This window comes from Calidris pugnax, unplaced genomic scaffold (genome assembly GCF_001431845.1).
Source record: "Calidris pugnax isolate Ruff unplaced genomic scaffold, ASM143184v1 scaffold81, whole genome shotgun sequence".
Classification (NCBI taxonomy): domain Eukaryota; kingdom Metazoa; phylum Chordata; class Aves; order Charadriiformes; family Scolopacidae; genus Calidris; species Calidris pugnax.
Window position 1 is genome coordinate 9,341,667 of NW_015090880.1, and position 24,986 is coordinate 9,366,652.

The 24,986-nt window shown below is 40.9% G+C and overlaps 1 protein-coding gene across 1 annotated transcript in view; it reads right to left on the reverse strand.

The window, feature by feature from the left end:
* Positions 1-24,986, reverse strand: part of PTPRG (protein tyrosine phosphatase, receptor type, G) — a gene marked incomplete at its 5' end in the record, with an annotated part of 324,523 nt that overhangs the window by 177,472 nt on the left and 122,065 nt on the right. The window contains 2 exons of the mRNA XM_014946781.1: positions 14,502-14,650; positions 19,622-19,801. Of these exons, the coding sequence (XP_014802267.1) occupies positions 14,502-14,650; positions 19,622-19,801 (329 nt within the window). The remainder of the gene's footprint in view (positions 1-14,501; positions 14,651-19,621; positions 19,802-24,986) is intronic.

Here is a 24,986-nt window from a genome sequence, read left to right on the forward strand (position 1 = left end):
CATTAACCTGGATTGAAAATAATCAATAAATAATCATTTTGCGTGTAAGTATGAAAGGCAAATGTCTGATACATTAATTGTGAAACCCCTTTCTGTACTAATGGTTGCCATAACCTAAAGGATCGATTCCATTATGGATATTTACACAGTGACCTATTAGGAATACACGGAAGTATCATTTTTTACATTGATTATCCATCCTTAAAACAGATAGTAATGTATACTTAAATGCATGGATTGCAAAAATCATTTTTAACCTTTATTACGTAGTCTTCGTTGAAAAGGAAATCGTTTGAGCATCATGGTATGAAGGACACAATTTCAATTTATGTCTTAAGAACAGAGAACAATTATGAATTGAACAACCGGGTCTAGCGGGAGGTGCCCCTGCCCACAGCAGGGGGTTGGAACTTAATGATCTTAAAGATCCCTTCCAACTCAAACCATTCTATGATTCTATGAATGCATATGAGAAAAAAAATTCCTATTTCTAATAGTTGGGCCAGTAAGAACACCTAGAACACAAATGTTTCTAATCTGAACCCAAGCAAACAAGACATCGCTGGGCAACCAGAAAATAAATACATATTAAACTTTTACAAATTGTATTGCCTTTCAGAAATGCCTGAAGCAAAATCCCCCCTTCTAAGTAGCTCCAACATAAACTCTAATAAGTATGCCTGATGCTGGAGGCAGTGCTTTTTAATTTGACAGACTTGTCCTGTGTCTAGTTTCCACCGTGACTAGCAGGGCTATGGAGGAGATAACTGCAAATCCAACCCAGAACCACACAAACAGCCTAAAGGTTAGACAGAGACGCACCTGAAGGAGTTCACCTCCATCCACAGCCATCTGCCAGCCCCGGGCCGTGGTGTCTGCCCACCTTTCCCACCCCACAGCACCAGTCCTGTGCCTCCAGGGACAGGAAAACCCTCTGCTTTGTGCTCTAAGTGGAGGACAAGTCCATGGGTTTACAGGACGAGCTGGGAACTGGAGCAAGGCAGGCATGAAAGGCTCCTCCTGAGCCACGGGCTGCCTGCGTTGCTGATGCTCTCCACCTGGAGCTCCAACAGTGGCGAAATACCACAGCCCTGTCGAGGGGACATAAACATTACAGACTTAATGATGATGATCATCACTATCTGGGCATAACTAGAGAAAATGGAAATAATTTAACTCAGGACAGCAGCTTGGCTGTACAAGTGAGGTCTGGTCATCTTCAGGTGAGTTTTAAACCAAACAGGACAAACTGCTTCTTTTGTTTAGCAGTAATTCTGTATAGAGCTCTCACCAGGAAAAAAAAGTAGGAAAAATAAACTAAAACCTCCTAGTACATTTAAAACAAGCTGTCACTAGGTTAACCAAGCCCCAAAGAAGGCACGTAGTACCTGCTCTTAGCAAATTCACTTACTGATTATCAAATCAATTTAGCGATTCACCGAAGTGCCCATCATCCCTCAAGGCCGTCGCCACACCTGTCAACAAAAACCGGGCGCCGACTCCTCTCTTAAGGACATAACACATGTCAAATTGAAGGTCCTATTCAAATCACAGCTTCCTGCCAGTTTTGATCTCCTCTTCCATCTTTCACGCCATGATCTGCTTAAAAACGAACAAAACCCACCAGTTTTGAAAGTGCTGAGCGTTCCAGCCAGCAGCGAGGCCGGCGGTGGCGGGGATGGCCCTGGCCCCTCAGGCTGCCACCGTGAAGCTCCTGTCAATACCCAGAGAGAGAGGTAGGAATAATTCCTCCTGGGCGCTCAGAGGGCAGCCACTGATTCTCTCCAATCTTTATCAGACAAGGGATTTTTGTTGTTGTTGTTGATGTTAGATAAACAGGTCTTTTTCAACACGAGTTTCTCCCTTGCTAGAGACAGAACACATATGTGGTGCAATCACAGAGTTAATACTCCCCTGCTGTACATCTCCCGTTCTTCACAGCAGCACTTGTTAAAAATAAAATTTCAGATCCCGTTTAAATTCTTTCAAAACACACGCTTCTAGGGGAAACTGGTGAGTCTATACAGATGTGACACAGATCCAAATCCTTCTCTGTACTAACATATATGTTACTTACATGCATGAGCGTTATTTCAAGCATGCACTCACTATTTTTGTGTCCTGGGCATGCATCACACTCCCACAAATAACTCCCCACAACGTGAAGAGATGTGGACCAACAACATACATTAACAGAAAGAAGCCACATTAGGTTTAACCCATTTAAACATTATTTTGGCATTATTAACTGTGAGAGAGCCTGGGCAGAACCTTCATCTACAAAAGCAAAATCTGTGCTGTGCCTAGCTCCCCCTCCTCTCCTCGCCAGCAGCTCTGCAGGGCCAGCACCACGGAAGCTTCATGTTCCAAAGAGCTCTCACGCAAACGCCTTGCTATTGTAAGCACCACAAGCTCTCAGACCAGGTCTGTACGAGGCCCCAGTTTAATCTTTTGAGCATCCTTTCTTTTTCAAGCATAAGCAGATTAAGCTCACCGAGCATCCTTCTTCAGCAATCACGGTAGATGCATTAAAATACAGTAAATGAAGAAGGGCCGATAAGGCTGTAATGAATGCATTATCTCAAATCCCAGATTGCTATAACTTTACAGAAGTAAAGAAATGAACCAAAGAACAGACTTTAAATACTGTTTCAAGGATAAAGTATTGATGTATTGATCTTATGAGTGCTATTATCAGATGGCTATCTCTGGGTGTCAGGTGAATCCATTCACTGCTAGAAAAACACGCCAGGTTGTCAAGGCCCAAAAATTATCCCTGCTAATTATTTCTCTCCTGCTGCCCTTTTCCAGTTTCAGCTTCTGAGTGCTGCCAAATTATTTCTTGCAATGTTTCCAAAATATTTTCCACTTCTATCTTACGTGATCATGACAGAAAAACATCTGAACTAACTCTGCTAATAATGCAGCAATATTATGTCAGAGATCACACATGGATGTTTTGCTACCTCAAGTGTTAAGCAGGCCAAAACGGTTTGCTAGGAAGCTTTCTTTGAAATGAGAGCTTGCTTTTCTTCTGCCCAAAACATTAATTTCCTCTTACATGGTCTCACATTCAAACTCCCCAGAGTTAAGCCCCACACTTGAGCTTTCATATGTTTCATATATATTTCATATTTCTTTTATTTAAAATGGACCAACACAACAGCTGTTGGAGCCGCAAGCATCCAGAAATTGCTGTTTTCAGTTTCTTGAAGAACTAACTTGTAAGATTGTAATCCCCTACCCTGAAAATCCAGCAACTCCCTGCCAGGCTATGCACGCACAGCCCCTACACCACCAAGGGAAAAGGAATGTGAACATTTTATCAGAGGCAACATAAGGAATACGCATTTTTAGTTTTGACCAATTTGGGTCTTGGTCTTGCTACTACTAAACTGTCTGATAAATCACCATATGGTTCAGTGGGAGGGCCAGCAGGCCTTTCAGAAATGGTATGCCAGCAACAACAGCATGTAGCTTTCAGCCTTACTGAGTAAACAGCATGTGGTTTAACATCAGTGACTGATATGATCGAAGGTATCTACTTTGAGTATTTCCTTGAGGCAAAGGCCCCTAAAATGTCTCCTACTTAAACAGGGAACAAGGGAAATACTAGATGAGGTTGAGGAGAAAGAGACGAGTATGGATCTGAGGATGGGTAACTCCATTTATGTTCAGGAAATAATGGGTTTTACTTTTACTCTTCTGAAATTTCATCTTTTGAATGCAGCTCATTAAGTGAGTGCTCACATTCCTGCCTCCCAAACAGAATGAGACCTCTCAAGCAAAGAATTTCAAATGAATCTTTTTTAAAACCTTGCCGTTATCTCCAATCTCCTATTTTGAACTGGATGTAATGACATTTCTTTTTCTTAAGGGATATTATGGTCCTGCCTAGTACGTGCCATCACAAGATTAAATGTGTCACTCAACTCTCAGCAAGCCACCTTCTCCTCAAGAGCACTAGCCTGCCCTAAGAGGATCTAGACCTCAGTGCAAGGAGAACAGAATTCCCCCCTCAACCAAGGCTGATAAGGAACTAAAGAAAAGAGGCTTCCTCTTTTTGGATGAATTTTGTAATTTTGGCTATTCATCCGTGTGTAGTTTTGCATTTTAAAAAGTTAAATCTGCTACTCTCTGAGAATCCTTGAACACTACATGCAGGCAGTGAGCACTGAACTTGTTATCTTAGACACTGCCAGCCTGAAGGAATGGAAGGGCTCTATGTAGTAATAAAAAAATAAATGAATAAAAAAATCAACTGAAATCACCCTTGCAGCAGTCCAATTAAAGCAAAGAGCAAACACAAGCAGCATTGCAGGCATGAACTTCAGAACACTGAATGTAGTTAAAAGCCCTATAAAGAAAAAAATGACAAAATTTGAGAAATTTAAATTTCCATCCCTGGCATGATCAAATTCCAAATTCTCTGCCTTCTATAACCAGTGTCTGATAGATCTTGTGCTAACGTGTATTTTAATTCTCAAGCTGCATTCACCACCCAGGATGAGCAAAGTTGCTTCTCCATCCTTTATTTGGTGTCTGAGAGCCTGTTCAAAAATTGAATTTGCCCTCAATCCCAGAGAAGAATGATTCATCCGTAACTTATTCGGGAGATGTTTTCAATCTTCTTTTCCTGGACAATTAACAGCCCCCTCTGTAGACACTAGTGCTCTTTTGTCAGACCAGGCACTGTTTTCTGTGCTTGACTAAACTCTTAACAAACTGCTAGCCCACTGCAGGGGGGAGGAGCTCTTTCCTACCTGGTAATGCTATTTCTAATTCTGGTGGGAAGTCAAAATTTGTTATTTCTTACACATGTGTAGATCAGAAGCTATGTTTTGTAAAAAAAAAAAAACGTCCTGAATGGTCAATGGACAAGGATACCAAGCTGTCTTTGAGGGATAGGATAACAAAGGCTTTCCTGCCCAGGCAGTGAGTGCGCTGGAGGCAGCTGCAGATTTCCTGGAAATACGAGCCCGATTCGCCTCCTCTCTGAAGGCAGAGGATAAAGCAAAGCCCCCTCTGAGGACAGCCAGCCTAGATGGGATGGTGATAGAAAAGGACATTATTAGCCTTTTGAGGCATGTGCTGAAAAGCCCAACTAATTAGAGAATACAGAATTTTGCTTATTATTATTATAGAAAAATAGGGAGCAAGAGGACACACATGCAGGGATTTGACTATTTTCCCCAAATTGTTTTTTTCTTTACAGAAAGATGACTGCTGTGTGTCTCAAAGCATGAGCAAACACATACCTTTTTTCCTCGTTATCAACCACTTGATTGTTATTTCATTTCTATCAGACAGTAAACTCTTGCTGTGTTTTAGATCCTTTTTCAACTTTAGTTAACCTTCCCATCCTGTCTGGAAATACAATGCCTGTGAACTGGGGAAATAACAGGGACTACACTCATATTGCTGCCTGATCTCTTACATCATGTGAAGCTTTATCATAGGAAAAACAAAGCAATTCATCCCTGAAAAGCCTGCGGTTACAGCAGCGGCACTGCTGTATCCCGAAGCAGGAATTCCACTGGGGCAGGCGCTGCACAAACCCAGCAAAGAGAAACTCTGTCCCAAAGAGCTTTTAAACTCAATACAAGAGACAGCAGAAGGATTCAGGTGGGAGGGCAAGAACGTAAGGACGGTACTACTGATCAGCACAATCTGCAGTGAATGCATTTCACAGCCTGCCTCCTCCCAGAATTAAAAAGCATTTCAGTGACCCACATTATAAAATCAATTTTAATGAAAACGTTTTTGGACACACGAATAACTAGACAGCAGGATGCATCTTTCTTTCTGGTTTACATAACCTTTTGGTCATCATCCCTTAGAAAACAGTTCTTTAACATGTGATAAAACAGGGGCGGAAAAAAAAAGTAAAACCTGAATAAATGTACTGAGTTTTCTAACTGCGAAAAACACGTCTGACGTAATTTATTCTCTTGGCATGAAATTATAGCAACTGTTTAGAATTCTTCAGGAAAAAAAAATACAAAAATGCAATCAGTAAAGCACTAGTGTAACAGACAATTTAAATCATTTCCTGCTTGCTGCCTTAAATCATGATTAACATTGGTGAAATCTATTCCCACTGTTTGAGACCCAGTGAAATGACTTCCATGGGAAATACTGGCAGACAAGCTACCAACAAGCCCATTAACCACATTAAGGTTTTGTTTTGATTTTTTGTGTGCCAAGGAAATATTATCACTTCTTAACACATTTGTGCAATGTTTCTTTTCTTTTTTTTCCAAATGTTATCTTTGTTATTTCCAGAGGGCCTACGGAAATAACTACGGAGGTTCATACATCTCCAGGAGAAGACGTCCTGAAGTCCTAGGACTGGCAGACTTGCCTGAGGGAAAGAGGCAGTGCTGAGCACTTATCAGACTTCAGGTGGTTTTATCCAGTGTCCCAGGACCCTTACGTACAGATGTCCCAGCAGAGCATGGCACACAGACACACCGGAGTGCCCCTACCCGTGCTCAGAGCCTGCAGCCCAGGGACACTTCACTGACCTGCAGCTCACCTCTCCATAGGCCTCATGCACTTCATGGCTGAGCTGAGCACGTGACTGAAAAAATTGCCTTTCTTTGTCTAATTTCGCAAACTTAAAAAGCTATTAGCTGTTTTGGAAAAGTTGGCTCCTTTTTTTAAGACCAAGGTGGCCATTTCTACTGAAAGCAGTAATACAGCTTTCTAATAACTGCAGGAGCAAGTTTCTGCGGAGTTACTGTAAGTCCCCATATCTAGCCATACTAAATGAAATGGAGCTTCTGTCCAAGATGTATTTGCACAGGGATGCTGAGGTTCAGCCAACTCCAGCTCTCCTCCAACCTGGGTTAGAAAACCTCCATGCAGAGCCTCCCTCCCCATGCTCACCTCTCACCATCACCACTGGGGGAAGAAGGCTGACATGGACATACCGAGAACTCCTGCTAAATGTCCCTTTGAGTCTACCAAAGTCCTACCCCATTCCTTACAGCTCAGGCCAAATGAAGTCACCTCATCACGAGACACTTTGCCTTGCAGAGGCCTCCCAGATACTCTATCACAGCAGCTACCCGACATGGTGAAGCAGCAGAAATAGCTATTACCTGCTGTCTCCTTCCTTCTCCTTCCATAATCAAATAACTATTCCAGAAGAACAGATTTTAGCAAGCTCCCATACATACTTTTCCACCCTTTTATTGCCACACTGAGTGTCCATAGTGAATGCCAGTAAACCCAGTAGCCCGAGTACCCAGTCAGCTCAGCACATAAAGCTCAGCTTTACAGCTGGGGCGAGAGAGACTGACTCATTTTTTTAACCCAGACAATCCCACATTTCAAGTAACAATCCTATTGAATCTGCTACCTTTCATTAAGGTAGCTCTTATAACTCTGCCAAATTCTCCAACCTTTGTATTGATTTTTTCTCCTATTCAAAATAACTCTTCTTTACAACAAGAGCTGGCTGTCAGCCTCTTATCTCTTATTTTCACCCCATCTGATCCTCCTTCTCCTTGTCAGTCTTTCCAGACTCCAATTAATCATGTAGAAAATCAGGGATTTATGTTAAGAGGAATGTATAACTCTTAGCTCATCATTAACATTTTGTAATTGCAGTGCAGTGCTACTGCCTCAGACCTTTTCAACAAGACAGTGGAAATCCTTTGGGGAAAGCAGGACATTCCCATCCAACCTGAAAAGAGTTATATCTGGTTCATGTTACTGGATAGTTATTTCAAAATAAAACTCTGGATGCATTGTAACATTTGCACCTCGCTCTAGAAATTACCGGGGCCTGGCAGGCAGTGGGAAGATGCTGCCATAAAAGCTGCTGTTACATCCCTAAATTTTGTCTGGGTCTCTACGTGAACAGTCCCAAGATACGCTAACCCCTCCACTAAACATATTTTAATTTCAGACCATCCTCTCATGTTTCTTCTTAATTATCACGGGGCATTCACAGAAAAGATCAGCCAGATGGAGACTAAATATTTCACTACTACAAGATGAAGCATTCTGCACTAAAATGAAACCTTGATTGCAATAAAGTCATTAATTACAGTCTCAACTGATTCTCCTGTCAGTATATGGGAGGCACTAAAGACAACTGTGAGGAGACAGAGTATCAGCTACACTAAGGAAAATAAAACAGTAAACCAGACAGTTATAAGATGATGTTTAACTTGCACCGCTCATGGTCTTTGCAGTGCAACAGGATGGAAACTCGGCCATGTGCTCAATATATCCATCCATTTTATGTTTTAAAATGATGACACAGTGATGTCCTGACAATAAGAAACCTGAACAAGTTTTAAAAGTGGTGAAAACCGAAGAGGAATAAAGTCTGCAGACTCCTGGACTAAGGTCTTAATTTACTGGCAATAAGATAGAGCAGGTTTTTTTGCTTTTTAGCATTTTGTATTTTTAGAGTATTTTATGGCTATCTGGACCCCCAAAGACCGTAGGGAAAGGGAAGAGAGAAGACTGTAAGAAAACACACCAGAAAAAACCTGCTAATTGTCAGTTTGAAAAAAAGGAAAAAAATAATTAAATGTGAAAATCCCCAAGCCATTTCCTTGTCTGAATGATTAAGTCAGGGGTGCTGTAAGGGAAATAGATGGAATAAGCAGTGCATGCAAAATTCCCTCGACACTCTGCAGCACAGACAGCATGAGTATGGAGCCAAATCCTCACCCAGAGTTTCACCAGCACATCTCCCACTGAAGTCACTGGGAGCTCTAAGTATCCCCCTGTAAGCATGAGTTTGGTCCTTGGAGGGAATATTACAGTAAAATTACTTCAGACAGTCAAAGTATATATCTCACTGTGATATATTCCCAATAGCCTTCTTTAGGTCCCTTCATCATTTATTGACTTCTACTTTGCTACATCCTGCCAGATGGAGGCAAGAAATTTGAAGAGCAACTACTAAACGAAATATAAGGAAATAAAACCAATGCTGGCTCCCTGTGTCACAATTAGTCTTCACTTATGCTTGAAGCCAACACCAGAGATCTTTGCAAAATTGCAATTACCAGATATGCTGGATGCCAGAAATAATAAACCCAGCTGCAACACAGTAACATAGGGTGTTAGTTCTCTCCTGTATATCAGGAAGACATACTGTGATACGTTCATCTTTTAATATGTCAAAAAAGTGCACACAAATCTAAACAGACTTACAAATGCACCAAGAGTAAAACTAAATAACAGAAAAGGCCCAATTCTAACATTAAAAGGTAAATATCCCCTGCCATCCACAGGTGGACAAAAGGCTGGACATACACCACAGGTGACTCCAGAAGTGATAGCAAGACTTAACATTAAGGTTAAAACAAAAAAAAACACATAACTTGCTTCACTTTATTTGCTACAGTAAAGGGGTTTGTGCACTGAATACCACATCTTCTAGATTAACAACATTGATTGTTTTCTGCCTGTAAAACATCAGAATTTAAGTGATATAATGAGAGGTAGGATAGCACACAGTGCTAAACTTTGGCAAGGAGATCTAAGCATTCAAATTAGAGCAACTAGCTGTAGATCTAGACCACGCTGAAGTTCGACTGTAAATTCAAAGGGGAAAGTAAGAAAATCAAAGACATAGCAAGAACAAAGACACCATTAGAACCTGGAAAGTCTTCTAAGAAATGTGCTTGAAGCAGCACAAGAATTGTTAATGCAAATGATTGTTTTGTAACAATAACATAGTAAAATGAATCTATCAACAAAATGTAAAAGCTCGTTAATCGACATGAAAGGGTGTTAGCTCCTCATTTTATGCTGGGATGGTTTGCTGGGTTTTGTTGGGGGTTTCTTTTTGCTTATTTTTTTAACAGAGAAGAACTCGAGATCTCCAAAAGCATGCATGTTGGCACTTGTGGGCACGAAATCACTTTGCCAAGTTGATGTTCCTGTTACCAATTTGGCCTAGACAGTGCAAGTTTGTTCATGTAAGATTAAAGGGATGAGGTCTCTGTGGCATATTGCAGTATGGTCCTTGGAATAAGATTCTCATTTACTAAATAAATTACTGTATATTACTGTATAATGGTGTTCACATTATAACTGACAATTAGCGCCATTAAAGAGAAAGCTCATAAACAGCCAAAGCTCACATCAAATTAACACAGTCATGATTAAAATCACTCTTCTGATTTCTGCTCTTCACAGAAATAATCAGCATTTTGCATGAAAATGAGTACGAAGCAGCTCAAAAAAAAAAAAAAAAAAAAAAAATCACATTTAGGCGGGGAAAGCGAAAAGCTCGTTAATCGACATGAAAGGGTGTTAGCTCCTCATTTTATGCTGGGATGGTTTGCTGGGTTTTGTTGGGGGTTTCTTTTTGCTTATTTTTTTAACAGAGAAGAACTCGAGATCTCCAAAAGCATGCATGTTGGCACTTGTGGGCACGAAATCACTTTGCCAAGTTGATGTTCCTGTTACCAATTTGGCCTAGACAGTGCAAGTTTGTTCATGTAAGATTAAAGGGATGAGGTCTCTGTGGCATATTGCAGTATGGTCCTTGGAATAAGATTCTCATTTACTAAATAAATTACTGTATATTACTGTATAATGGTGTTCACATTATAACTGACAATTAGCGCCATTAAAGAGAAAGCTCATAAACAGCCAAAGCTCACATCAAATTAACACAGTCATGATTAAAATCACTCTTCTGATTTCTGCTCTTCACAGAAATAATCAGCATTTTGCATGAAAATGAGTACGAAGCAGCTAAAAAAAAAAAAAAAAAAGAAGAAAATCACAGTTAGGCTGGGACGGCGGTACCAAACCCTGTCAGCTCAGCGCTGCCACGTCAGCTCTTCCCTTCCCTGTGTAATATTAAGCGCCGGGTTTCCCTCGGAGCGGGGAGCCCGCACGGCGCGCTCTCTCTGCCGCAAGCTCTGCGCAGGCAGGGCTGGTAACCCGTGCAGTGACACGGGACATTAAAGCACTGCAATTACTCCTCTTGGCTCTAATGAGGGGAACCTGGGTTCTCTCTCCTGGCCTGAGGGAAGCTCATCTTCTTCATTTTCATTTTTTCACTTCGCCATTTAAATGGTTTCCAGCGTTTGCGTGTTCATTTATACAGCTTCGACTTGAGAAAGGAAAAGAAAAACCTGAGTAATTATAGCAGAGGAGAACAATAACAAAATACAAAAGAGTCAGCAATTCATTAAAATTTACAGAATGCAACGTTAAAAACTTTTCTTAACTTGAAGAAAAAAGGAGAGAGACTTTTTCTAAGCTGGCGCAGAGCCCGCATCCTCATTAGGATTCGCGCTCCACTCACACAGCAATACACTAATGGTATCGCTTTAATCTTCAGCTTCACAGCACTAAATCCTGGCCTCACCCAAGATGATGGTGCTAAAATGGCAAGAGGGAGGGAAAAAGAAACTTCAAGCCAGTGCTGATCAGACCTGGTATCATGAACTGGAACCTGGCTGTGGATGGAAGTTGGAAGTACATGGTCATCTCCGTTCATAAATGCTACTTCAGAGACAACCAAGCTCATCGTGGCTTCATAAGGCTCAAGTATTACCATGGAAAATCTAATCAATAAATAAGCAATCAAGACCACAGAATGAAAGACCATGGTTGGAAAAGGAATCACAAAATGCTACATATGCGTAAAAGTACTGCAAGATAATGCGCCTTTGATCCAACATGCCTTTAAAGCAGGAAACAAAAGGATGTTCTCATATATCTTACCAACTAATTTAACATATAAATCACAAAAAAATATGATCCAGATGGGCTTCAATGAAGGAAACCAATTAACGTAGACAGCCTTACCATCTGACACATTAGTTGTAATAATAAAAACCAAACAACATGGTCAAACAATAACGCTCTGTATTATATCTGACATTTCTAATTAGTTTCTGCATCCTCTTCAAGAAAAAAGACTACCAGAAAGCACTTTGTTTCCCAGAGGAAAAAACATCTAAACTTCATGTGCACGGAGCACAGTCTATGGATGAAGCTGATCTATCTGTGTTCCCTTGGGATGCGCTTTGGAACTAATGGGTTTTGCATAGTCCACATCTGGTTGCACAATTAGACTCAGAAATTGTTTCCTTTCAGCTGCATCACCACCATAACTGCTGCAGACCTGGAATGCCAACACCTGCGTGCTCCTTAAAAGCTTTACCTACGTCCACGGGCTCAGAATAATCAAAATTATTTGAGCTATGTGTTTTGCAGGATAGGATTTTGTTTTTCCCTTTCTACAGCTTTCCTAGAAATGGCACTTCTCAAATGAAGTACAGTATTTCTGGCACAGACCTCCCAGCATCAGGCAATTAGGGTTGCATCAGACAGTTGCAAGCTGAACTACAATTAGCATCACAAATTAAAAGCTCCACTATGCATACGTGTACAGTTACTGTTTGAGAGGTCTAATTCCAACTATGAGGCTATTTGTGCATGTATTGGCAAGAAGTTTCATCCCCTTAGACCCAGTGGACCTTTGAAATCCACCCATGAAAATCCTTTCCAGCACATCATTGAAATTTGGAATTCTTGGGCAGGAGGCAGACAGCATCACAATGGGGAAAGCCATGGTGTGGCAACTGCTCTTCCTTTAAAAAATAGTAAAAGAAAGGCTGTGGGAATTCCACTAATGCCACAATTTCCAGGAAGGTCAGCAAAGAGAGGTTCATGTCATTGCAACGAATACAAACCATTTGGAAAACTACATTTTCATAATCAAGATTAACACTAAACCTATCTGATACAGCAATTTATTTTGCACAGCATTTATAAACAAGTGACCTAAATTCAAAAGTGGTGTCTCCTTTTTCTTTTTCCCAACTTTAAAGTAGTAAAAATTACTATTCCAGCCAATTGAAAAGAAAATTAAGAACATTTAAACCAAAGGATAAATATTTCTTAGGAATTTTCTTTTTTTCCAAAGTAAAATAGCTTCCATTCATCAAGCCAGCATCAAATAGCCTTGGCACCATAAGAAAGGGCTTCTGAAATAGAAATATTATTTCTGACACAAACAAGAAGGCCCAGGCTCCTTTACTATCTCCACTCCCTGAAGCTTCAAAGAGGAGTTGACTGGCTCTGTAGACTTCCTGAGTGCTCCTTCTGCCACCCAAAAATAGGGCTACAAATGTAAGTATTGCCAACTGAGACAGACAAGGCAGCATGACAATGCTTGGGCCTTTGCTCCATGTGTTCAGGGGTGGCCTCTTAAAAGAAATCACAGCAAGCCAGAAGCTGTTGGAAAAGCTCAATAAAAAGTAAGAAAACAAAAATCTCTGCCTCACAGAACATCCAACATACCACTTCAGAACAGGGAAACAAAAAATGGCTTCTAATTCTCATGTGATGGGGCAGTTGGAGCAGGGAATTAAGAATCAGAGGGTTTGGTCATGTACCAGACCATATTACAACCTCACTTTGTGCTTTGGAATCCCCTTCCCACCTCTTGAAAAATGACGTAGCGAAAGCCACACGTGATGAACCATGGCAAGCTGGGGCTGAATCAAGTTCTTGCAAGACCCAGCTTCACAAGCCAACCATTTCTGCCTACCCACCCTTGAGCCTTCTGGGCGAGCACAGCTCCCCGCATCCTGCTCGAGTCCACAAGCCATGCTCTGAAAGCACTTATCTGTTTACCAACAGGCAAAGGTAATCCCAGATAACATCCGTTTTATCTCACCATGCAAAACTTTAAATATAAAGTGAGAAGTATCAACGAACTCTGTTGACACAGAAAATGTTGCACTGCTGACACAGCGACCCAGGGCTGGCGGTCACAAGCCAAGACCCAACCACACCAGGTTCTACACTCTCCCTGCCTTCTGAAGGCACTTCCTTGTGGTCAGCTGCAGATGGTCACCCAGCCCCGTCCACAGGGTGCTGTGCCCAAGGCAGTCCCCTGCTCCCGCTGCGGCACAGCACGATAGCGGGGCGGCTGGCAGCCGGGGCTGGCTCGGACCCAGCTGGCTCCAAGCAGGCAGAGCAAACCCAGGGCTGTTTGCACAGATCTATTTAGACATCCTGTTAGTACAAGGCAAGGGACCGCAGCTGAATGCAGGTAGAGAGGGGGACGTAGGCATCCAAGGAAGTAATGCTGTTCAAAGACAGCGGGCTCGGCACGACAGCTCCCAAACCGCTGCTGTTTGTTTGCGAGCGTCATGGGAAAGAAAAGATTTGGAGGACAAGGAGGTCACTTTGCAGATGTTTGCAAGGAGATCCTCCCACACGTGAAAAGCTTATGGGAGAAACCAGAAAAGTGGCTGTTCACAACTTAACCCATGGGATGTGAGAGCTGGCACCGCTCGCGGAGCAGAGCTCGGAGCTGACATTGCAAAGCACATAAGAGATGATGGATAGAGCGCTGCGAGGGCCGGAAGAGCCTTGAAAGTGATATGTTCGCTGAAGGAAACATTGCCCTATTTCACAGTCGTCTCAAACTACAGCAATACATTCTGATTTTATTTTTTTCCAAGAACGTAAGCGCATGTCTTTCCACTCACCTCAACGGGAAACCTCTTGCCATTGATGCTGTGCTCAGAGCCAGCCGATCCGTTGCTTTGACCCCAGTGAAACTCCACTTTCTCTGCCTTGAATCTGCCCGGCAACCCAGCACCACTGACAAAATAATCGTCCTTCAGCAGGATAGCAACTGCACACACAGAACAAGGAGAAAGATGTTCTTAGCACAGTTTTTCTGAAACACTTATAGTTTTTTTCTCATTGTATTAAAATACTTCTTCTAATGCAAGTAAAATGTTGGGTCATCATTTTTCAGGGATTGGTTTGAAAAAAAAAAAAAAAAAGGTCTACAAGCAATGCTGACTAATTATGGAAGTAATTATGAAGTTACATAGACTACAGAAAACCACAAAGTCCAAATTTCTCAAGGACTTTTTGCCCTCCTTATTGGACTTTAATTAAAATCCAAAAGGTAAACTCCATCAAAACTTGTTTCATGTGGTTCCAGGGACTAATGGCTGACCACGTTCCTTGGCCTTGTAAACCACTGAAGGTCTCCAGATCACAAGGAAAAGAATGGATCTTATGCCTCGTTGGATTTCCTCTATTTTGTTAGGGGACAGGATTGGGCAGACCCCTGTCCCACATGCTGGACATAGAATGTATGTTCTTTAACCTCCTGGCTCCTCCTTTCTGTAAAATGGGGAGAGCGACAATAATTTCTTTGAGACCCACTCATGAGAAGCTCTCCATAAGAACCTGGGTTTTATTACAGTAACTCTGACATTATTACTATGTGATTCAATAAAGGTCAGAAGGATCTTCTTTGTATTTTCTTTTCATTTCCAAAAAAGCTTTGTATTTTATGTAACAATAAAAGCTGTAGGTCCAAATAGAGGGCAAACTCGTATGGTAGAAGCTGGTCCATGTTACAGGGGAAGTCTGGGGTCCAGCTAAGAACTGAATCCAGCTCTCCAAAAATTCCCATCTGCAGCTCTCACTACAAGATCACCTGCCTTTCTAACATCTCTTATTTTTAATATCTGCAATTCCTAAAAATTCCTCCTTACAAAATTCTTTCTTCTCATCCCTTACAAAGCTGTTACTTAAAAACAGAACTAAAATTAGATTTTTTTTTTTTTTTCTTGTAAAACCATTGCAGATCACTGCTTGCTGTGCCCAGAATCCTGTGATTAAAGTTTTTGGGTTGGTTTTTTCGAAATTTTTTTTTTTTTTTTAAACAGGAATAGCATAACCCACAAGGATTTCTCTGTGTTCTCAAGCCAACTGTGTCATCACAAGGAGAACATTAATATAAATCCAATTTTATTATGTAAGAGGGAGGATTTTATTCACTGCTGAAAAAACAAAAAGGGCTAGTTGTGAAATAAAAGTTATTTCTCTGTTGGTGAATCAGAGGCAGGCTCTGCTGCAGGCTAAGGCTTTCTGCCGCACCGGGGCTGCCCTCGCGCGAGCACAGACCGTTGGCTACAGCAGCCTCATCCCAGGTGCAATTGTGCAATTTAGAAATACCTCAACTTTAAATTGCTTATGTTAAAACCACCTAAATGTTAAAATTGCATAAGATGTTCAGATATTTCTAAATCGTGCCAGCGACATCCCAGGGCTATTTAGTTCCGTGATTTCTGGTTCTATCAGTACTCCCTTTGCATCCAAGCGTTTGTGGTGCAGGACAGGCTACTCTGTCAACCAGGGTGCTACTCGTGGCCACTGTCTTACACCAAATCTGTGGGACTGAAGTGATTGAAAGCACCTCTGCTCTCTTCCTCCCTTCAAAAATTCTCAATGAACTCATTTTAAATACTGAAAATCTCACTCAATCGGTTATAAATTCCATAGATAAAATTGTAGGAGATGAGAAATACAGGAAAGCAGATTCGTGTGCATCTGTTAAAAACCTCTGTGGGGATTCAGTTGCATCTGATAAATATTTGATAGTTCCTAAATCATTTATGGCTCTGTCAGGGGTCATTTTACTTGTTTTAGATGAATAATTAAAAGGATAATTAGGAGGATGTACAATCTGAAATGTTCATCTAATTGTTCATTTTACAGTATTTCTTACACTGCTGAGCTGTAGAACACATGTTCCCATCACCTTCCTCTCTCAGCCACATCCCCTTACTGCCAGTGATTTGGGGCTTCCCTCCCTTCCATGTGATCTTCTAGTGTTCAGGACTGGAATAACAAGTCCTGAATTCTAATAACTTAATACTAATAACCTTACTGGGCTTTGGGAGCCACTGCTTTTATCCGATGATTTCTCTAGAGCGCACAGCAAGGAATCAACCTGCAAAGCCCATTGATTTAAAATATATTTAAGATATAAAACCAAAGGAGGTGGCCCACAGCCACCAAGATCACAATTGTGTGATGCCATTTGCAGAATCAGGGCTGGAGCTGTGTGTCTGTCACCTTATTGAGATCAAAAATAAACCTGGTTACAAAGCAGCTCTGATGGTCAGGACTAGGCAGAGTGATGCACATGGTGTAGGAAACGTACTTAACAAAAACACACCTCTGGCAGAGATTTTAGTAGGTTTCTCTAAATGGAAGGAGTTTTTAGAAGTAGTGCTGGTGAGGGTACTGCTCCTATGGGTGCTCTTCCCACAGGGCAGATTGAGCTCAAAGAAGCCTCATCAGCCTCAGGCCCAGCTGACACCACCTAACACTTAATTATAAGGTAGCACAAGCAAAAACAACTAAATGCAAAGACAACCATGAAATGTGCTTCTAGTCTCCAAGTGATCTTTACCACTTGGGAACCAGTTACTTATGTGATGAAACTGAACCCACATTAGTGCCTTTGCCAGTGTAATCATGCACAAAAGCATTTCTAGTCAATACAGGGGCTTAATGAATCAATTTCCATTTCTGAATGAAATGCTGTTTTCTGTACATTGTCTGCCCTTTACCTGATATGGGGGGGAGGAACAAGAAAGAGCACAATAAATCTAAAGAGCAAGAACCTCTTTACCTTTTAACATTTCAGAGCATAAAAATATCTAATTGTTCTATCCTAAAAAAAAATTACTAGGTCCAATAGCAATAACAATAACCCAAGTAACACATTTCCTGCCAGTTAATGAGCACCAAGGTTAAGGGCCTTTGGCTTTCCCTCGGACCCCCGTCTCTCTTAACCAGTCATTAATTGCTGAGAAATGCCCTCTACATCCGTCACCATTGCTTAAACAGATATTTAGTTTACTGTCTCTGTCAGTCTGCAATAGGAAGGTCTCATGTGGCCATCTGCTCCAAGACTCTGCTGCCAAAATGCATCGCAATTTATGGCACAACCTGCCTCTGTGTTCTGCCCACGAGCCAAAACATCCTACTTGGTTTGCTGCTCTGCCACTAACCACCTTAAAAATTAAGCCCAGGCAAGTTTCTTCAAAAGGGCAGAAAACCAAGATAAGGAACGGGACTTGATAAAAGAAGGGAGGAGTTAAGAGCTCGGCAGAAGAAATCAGGGATGACAGCAAGGCAGAAAGAGTCTTCACGTTACCAGCAAAAGGCCGTAAGTTACCAAGAAAAGTGACAGTTACTGTTGCTCTGCGAAGCAATAACTTGTCAGCAAAAATCCATACCCCAATGGGCGAGGAAATCAAATGTAGCAGCAGTGCTAAAATCACCCAGCAGAGGAGACTGAAGATACAACTTTCATTGCCAACTGCGTGGAGACTGGAAAATTTGCTGGCACATTTCGGTTCAACATGGTTTCCTATTGTATGTGTAGCAATATGTTCCTATTACACATACAGTATAGCATTAGTGGCTTTCTTAGAATCACTTTTTCATGGTATTTCTAATTACGTTAATTGCTGGTTACTACAAACACCCCTCTGCGACCAAAAGGGCAGGGTGCATAACATGAATAGATTAATTAAAGCACCAAATTTCCATAGCATTCAGCCTTGCCTGTACCTCATGCTGCTACAAAGGGCAACAAAGCCAGGATTTCAAAGCAAACGGGAGCATTTCTTAGTGAAGCTGGAAAAACCCCTCAGTGATGCATCAAAAAGCCCAAGCCATACTGGGTGGTGGTTTATGTTAACTGGAGTTGCTTTATGGTGACAGCAAACAGAATCACAGCCCGTCACTCCATCTCATCCGAGGGGCAACAACTCTCAACTCCTGCTAAGATCCTGAATGGCTGGAATTGGGTCCGAATTGCCAGACTCCAGGTTGTAGATCAGATCTGAAGTCCCCTGGCCGTGGTGGCTGCATTTGAGGTTACCTGTATCCATGCCCAGCAGTGTTCCAAACATCCAGAGCAGGTACATGCCCTGGGCTTTGCTAACAGACCTCTGACCAGGGACACGTTACATAAAGCACTAGAGAGATGCATGTCGAATGTTAATAAAGATAAAAATATACTTCCAATAAATAAAATTGAATTAATTAGTGGTTTAATCCAATTCCCTAAAAATATGTGACCTTGTCAAATGAAGAGGGTGGCCTTATAATTTCTGCTTTTTACATTTTTAGAATTAAAGAGTAATCAAATGCATGCAGCTTTGCATATAAATCAACCTTGACCTTTTGGTGAACTGTTTTGGTAAAAATAAGCAGTACTCTGACTGTTCTTTTCTCTAAAAGCCAGAACAGACAGAGCAGAAGAGGATTCAGTTCAGTGAAGAACACAGCACTATAATCATATCAGAAACACATTAATAAGCCCCCACTACTCTGAGCAGTTACTGCTCTTTCTTCTCTAAAACCTTTCAATTTCTAAGACTTTCCTTTTCCTACAAAAGTCTGAGCCTTGCATCTCAGCATTCTTTTGGATTAGATGTTACAGCCTCCCAAAGCTGATAATTCAAGGTTACACCTTGAAACACTTATACAGCTTTTTATTCTGAAGAACAACTGACTACCAAGAGAATTATTTTATACTGAAAACCTAAAAAAAAATTTTAAAAATCCCTTTAAAAAACTCCTTAAAATCAATCTACAGTACTAGCTTTGCACAGAATGCAGAGGCAGAGATAGGTGGTTGCTGCTGGAAAATTATATTTAAAAAGAAAGAAAAGCAGCCAAACCCAAACAACAGAACAATGAAAAAGGAGGAGGATGGAACATGGCTTGAATTTTTAATTGACTGCAGGCAGGCTATGGAGACAAACAGAAAAGAACATACCAGTTTTCCCTGTGTTTTTCATCCAAGTCTTGTTTGAAGATTCATTGTCAAAGCCATCAAGCTGCAGTTCTTGATACTCATCTCCAACGTGTGCCTGATGGTCTATGATGTCTATGGGAGACTGGTGAGACCCTCCACACTTCTCGCTGGAAGTAACCCAGTGCTCGGGACCGTAGGTACCTGTTAAAAAATACCAATGCCAATTAACATTCCAGTGGCTCAACAGTTCTGGATAACTCTTAAGCAAGAGGATGAAGCACTTAAGCCCCCCAGGTAACTCCATCACAGTTACACGTCCAGCATTTGAAAGAGGTTAAGAATTGTAAACTCAGGATAAGATTGAAATCCATTAGCTTTGTGCAGTACTCCAACTTTGCCTCTAGCAGTAACGAACAATGGCCTTTTTTTTTTAATTACTATTCTATAAAACTATCTGCAATTCCCAAGTTCCCCTAATGCGTATGTTATGAATTAGCACGGTGTTACAGGAACTTTCTTAAAGCTTCAGCCTTAATATATTAGTATATCATTTACCTTTTCACATGAGACAAATAACATACCAGTTATCCATTACCTCCTGTTTGTGTAATATTCTGCTTAGATAATATGATATTTATTAATGACCTCATTTCTTTTGGAGGTTTTGCAACCAGAAAAGATGAAAAGAAAGAAATAAGCTAAATGTATATTAGTAAAATTGAGGAAAACTGCACAGAAAAAAAATGGAAAAAAAAGACTCTGGGCAGAAGAAGTAGAGAGGACAATGACCTGGCAGGAAAATACTGTCCCATTCTTTTGCTGCTGCTTTTACATGAGTTTTCTGTTTTCTTTATTAGCACAGCCTGTTCTCACCTGATGTAAACTGCTCTCTCAAAACAAGTCAAGTCAAATATTAGCAGTAAATGAGAACCTCCAAGGAGTGACAGACAGTCAAGAGCTTGTGTGTCTGTACCCAGGCACGTCAGAGCCATCTATATTACATGAGCAGCCAGAAGCAGATAGAGCCAAACACTGTCACCTCTCCTCCCCTCCGTACCCCTCTACTCTCTTTTTTGATTTAAAAAAATTACAGGGAGGAGTTTAAGTCCTGAAAAGCAATATAAGCTTCAGTAATGCATGAGCCCATCACTAACAACCGTGCAAGGTCAGTAAGAGAAGAGCGTGCTACAGCTGCAAAGAGAAACGACACCAGAGCCCCTGTCCCCAGCACGTCAGGGTCCTCATGGGCTCAGCATCACGCTTTATAAAGTATTTTTTGGTAGTTAAGGTATCTCTGTTATCACAGCTGTCCACCCAACTCACAAAGCACAGGAGGAGTGCATCCCACTCCTGTTCCAAAGCTTTCACCAGCTCCAGATGACTTTTCAGTGAATTAATGATTCCCCGACCCCCAAACTGTTTAACTACACCCCATGGGAGGATTGCCCTGGTACTGCTGCTGGGAGGGCGAGAGCAGCAGTGGCTTAGGATCTGGTGGTGGAGCTGTGAGAGGCAGCATCTCAACCCACTGCTAAATCTGCCAGAGGTTGTCTGCCACAGCCCTAACTCACCCTCCCCATTCTGTGAGGATCTCCGGCATGAACAGACAATAAAAATACTATCTAAAAATAAAAGATTTCGGGCAAAGACTTTGTCATCCCCACCACATACCAGCCCCTAGATGCAATATAAAACCAGAGACCCCCAACAGCACACTCAGGAGGATCTCCAGTGAATTTCTAATTTTTCTTGTGACCTCCCTCTCCAACTATTAAATTATATTAACAGAGACTAAGAGATTATCTTCTTGAGAGTGCAAACAGTGGTTTAAGCTCCTGAAATAACAGCACGGAATTCCTGTAAAGCACTTTTCGCTCACAGTTCTTGAGGTGCTTTACAGCAGGGATCAGCACGGTTAACCTCGTGTAAAGACAGGGAAACTGATGGCCTGAGAAGGGAAGCAATTTGCCCAAGCTCATCTGCCAACACCCAAGTTACAACCCAGAGCTGAACCCCACTCTCCCGAGCCCTCTGATGCGATCCCTGTATTGTACCTCCAAGCTACACAGTCAGCATGGCTGTTCCATAGGCAGACAGCAATAAACGATGCACCAATGTGCATTTATTACCCTTGCATCTGAGAGGCATATTTAAATTCAATTAGTGCCATCCAAACCCAGCAGTTGTGAAGGCCGGTTTCTTTCGCCCCTGGGTTTTAATCTTACTAGTTGCAAAATGCATTCTTCCTATCTTCCCACGGGCTAGAGCAGGACATCTAATCAATAGTCAGATTTTGTGCTGTACTCATCACACACAAATGCTGAATTGTAACCAAAACAACAACAAAAAAGTGTTTTACTTTCAACTATAATTAGGCAAAATCACAACAGCCTTTAAAAATCATTTACATCATCTGTCCAGGTTAAAAAAATCAGTTTCGTTTATCTCATGGTTCAACTTGTGTTGTCAGCAAAAGCCACTTCCAGTTAATTTCCCAATGTAATACAGCCAAGGAGAACAGAATTATTAAAAACCCTATATGGGGAAAACCCAATGCGTTCCACTCAAAATGCAGATATTTTTCCTGATTCAGGATGCTCTTAGTAATTGGTTTGCAGTGAATTAATTGGCAATTCAGATTTACTTTTCATATAACCTTGCATTTACTCCATGAAATTTGGGAATTCGCTTTAAAATGTTTAGTGCTACACATAATCATCAAACCTGCCAGCTCTCATTTTTTGGCTTTGTTATAAACATGGGGTGAGCTTTTCAAAAGCACTCTGCTCACAGAGGCTATCGCAGTGGTTTCAGCTGTGCATTCAAAAGCAGCTCTGCACTCAAATTTTTCTTTTCTAAGTATTCTGGTGACCCTTCAGTCAATAGGGAGATTTTTTTTTTTTTTTTTTGAGTTGGTGGATTTATCTTAACAGGGACTGTAGGGTTCCTTCCATGCATCTTGTCACAAAGACTTTTTTTTTTTTTTTTGAGTTGGTGGATTTATCTTAACAGGGACTGTAGGGTTCCTCCCATGCATCTTGTCACAAAGACTTTTTTTTTTTTTTTGAGTTGGTGGATTTATCTTAACAGGGACTGTAGGGTTCCTCCCATGCATCTTGTCACAAAGACTTTTTTTTTTTTTTTGAGTTGGTGGATTTATCTTAACAGGGACTGTAGGGTTCCTCCCATGCATCTTGTCACAAAGACTTTTTTTTTTTTTTTGAGTTGGTGGATTTATCTTAACAGGGACTGTAGGGTTCCTCCCATGCATCTTGTCACAAAGACTTTTTTTTTTTTTTTGAGTTGGTGGATTTATCTTAACAGGGACTGTAGGGTTCCTCCCATGCATCTTGTCACAAAGACTTTTTTTTTTTTTTTGAGTTGGTGGATTTATCTTAACAGGGACTGTAGGGTTCCTCCCATGCATCTTGTCACAAAGACTTTTTTTTTTTTTTTTGAAAAAAAGTATAGCCAGTTCTCAACCAATTCGCAGTGAAAACTGTCTTGTCAAAATGAATAAAATAAGCCATAAGAGTAAACAAACCACCATGTTGAATTAAAACCTCAAGTGACTTAGGTACCTGGACTGACTTTCACTGAAATGTAGTTTTCCACAGACCTTTAAAGTCTCGTATAGTTTGGTATCATTCAAAAAAACATTATGCTTGCTTTTTTTTTTTTTTAATTAAACTTGTTTGGATTAATTTAATAGCAATACATCTCCTTCTATAAATACAGTAATTTCACTTAGTTCTAAATCTGTAATTTACAAAAAAAAATCCTAGCAGTATCTGCTGTCTTCATGTAATAGTATTAGTTTTTATGCATAAAATGTTTCCATATCAGTGCTGAATTATTAAAGAAAAATCTAATGCAATGAAACTCACTCAGCAATTCAGAACCCAAACTTAGTGCTGGTGAAGTGACTCCAAGTCCTGACATCCCAAATTACAGTCATAAGGCTAAACTCTGATTTAGAGGTTCAAGACCTGCTAGTTAAAATCAGCACAGGATTTTATAAACGGCTAGGTTTTCCATTAATTTCTTTCAGAAGTTTTTGATATGCAAATTGTTACATGCAATATGACCCACACCATTATGGCAGCAATTCTAGACAGAAATAGAGGCCGTGACCCCAACATCTCCATTCCCAGCTGGGCAGGATTGGGGCCGTCCCAGCTTTAACAATTAGCCTGAAAAGGCAAAAGCGGAGCCAGGGGGCTGAGAAGCAAATTTGTATTTTTGAGTTTGAGACCAAAGTAAATAAATTATATCCCTTACCCCCCCAAAAATAAGCTCAACAACCTATAAAATGTAATCAAGAATAACGCAGTGGGATTCATTTATTCACTGGTAGCCATCAGAAGGTTAAAGCCTAACTGCCTGCTTTTTTCTGTGGACATTCAAGTGCAGTTTTAATTGAAACTGATCTTCCACTACAGATTTCAAATTAATTCTTCTTCCAAGTGTCTCATGCTCCAGACATCCTTGCCTTGCAAAAAACCCTATATCATTAGAGGAGGAAATAGAACACTTTTTCTAAGCTTGCAGGTATTGATTACCTATTTCTTCCATCAAAGCACAATTGCCATTCCGCACTGTATAAATCTCTTCAGCGTTAGACACTTTATAAAGTACTGAGAATTATATCATTAATCATTTGCAGTTGCACCTGTCTTGCTTTATTGAATTCTTTGTTTTTTAGAACTTTAAATAAATGCTTTTAAATAAAAACATGACACTAAATAAAGACTCTGTTTCACTTAAACCTAGTTAAAAAAAAATCCCTCCGTCTCTGTGTGACATTTACCCATCTGAAACAGAGTAACTTATGGCTATTTGTATTTCATTTTTCCAACAGTAAGCATCCTGGCTTTAATCAAATAAAATTTGGAATGAATTTGAATTGGCCTTTTAAGAGCTGACACATAATTTGGTTTTCAAAACCCAAACAAGTTAAGAACCCTCACCTGTGTTAATAAATCACACAAATTTCCATTGAGATAGTGGGATGACCTGCAAGCAAAGGTAAGCATCAGACAGCCCCATTCCGGAACTGGAATGTTTGATCATAGAATTGTCTAGGTTGGAAGGGACCTTTCAGACCATCACGTCCAACCATCAACCCAACACTGACAAAACCACCACTAAACCATGTTGCTAAGCATCACGTCTATACATCTTTTAAATACCTCCAGGGACGGTGATTCCACTTCTTCCCTGGGCAACCTGTTCCAATGTTTGATAACCCTTGTGGTGTAGAAATTTTTCCTAATATCCAATCTAAACCTCCCCTGGCACAACTTGATGCACGAGCAGCACAGACACAGCAAAGACTGATAACGTTTGGCATCCTCAGATACTGAAATCAGTGTCCTACCTCCAG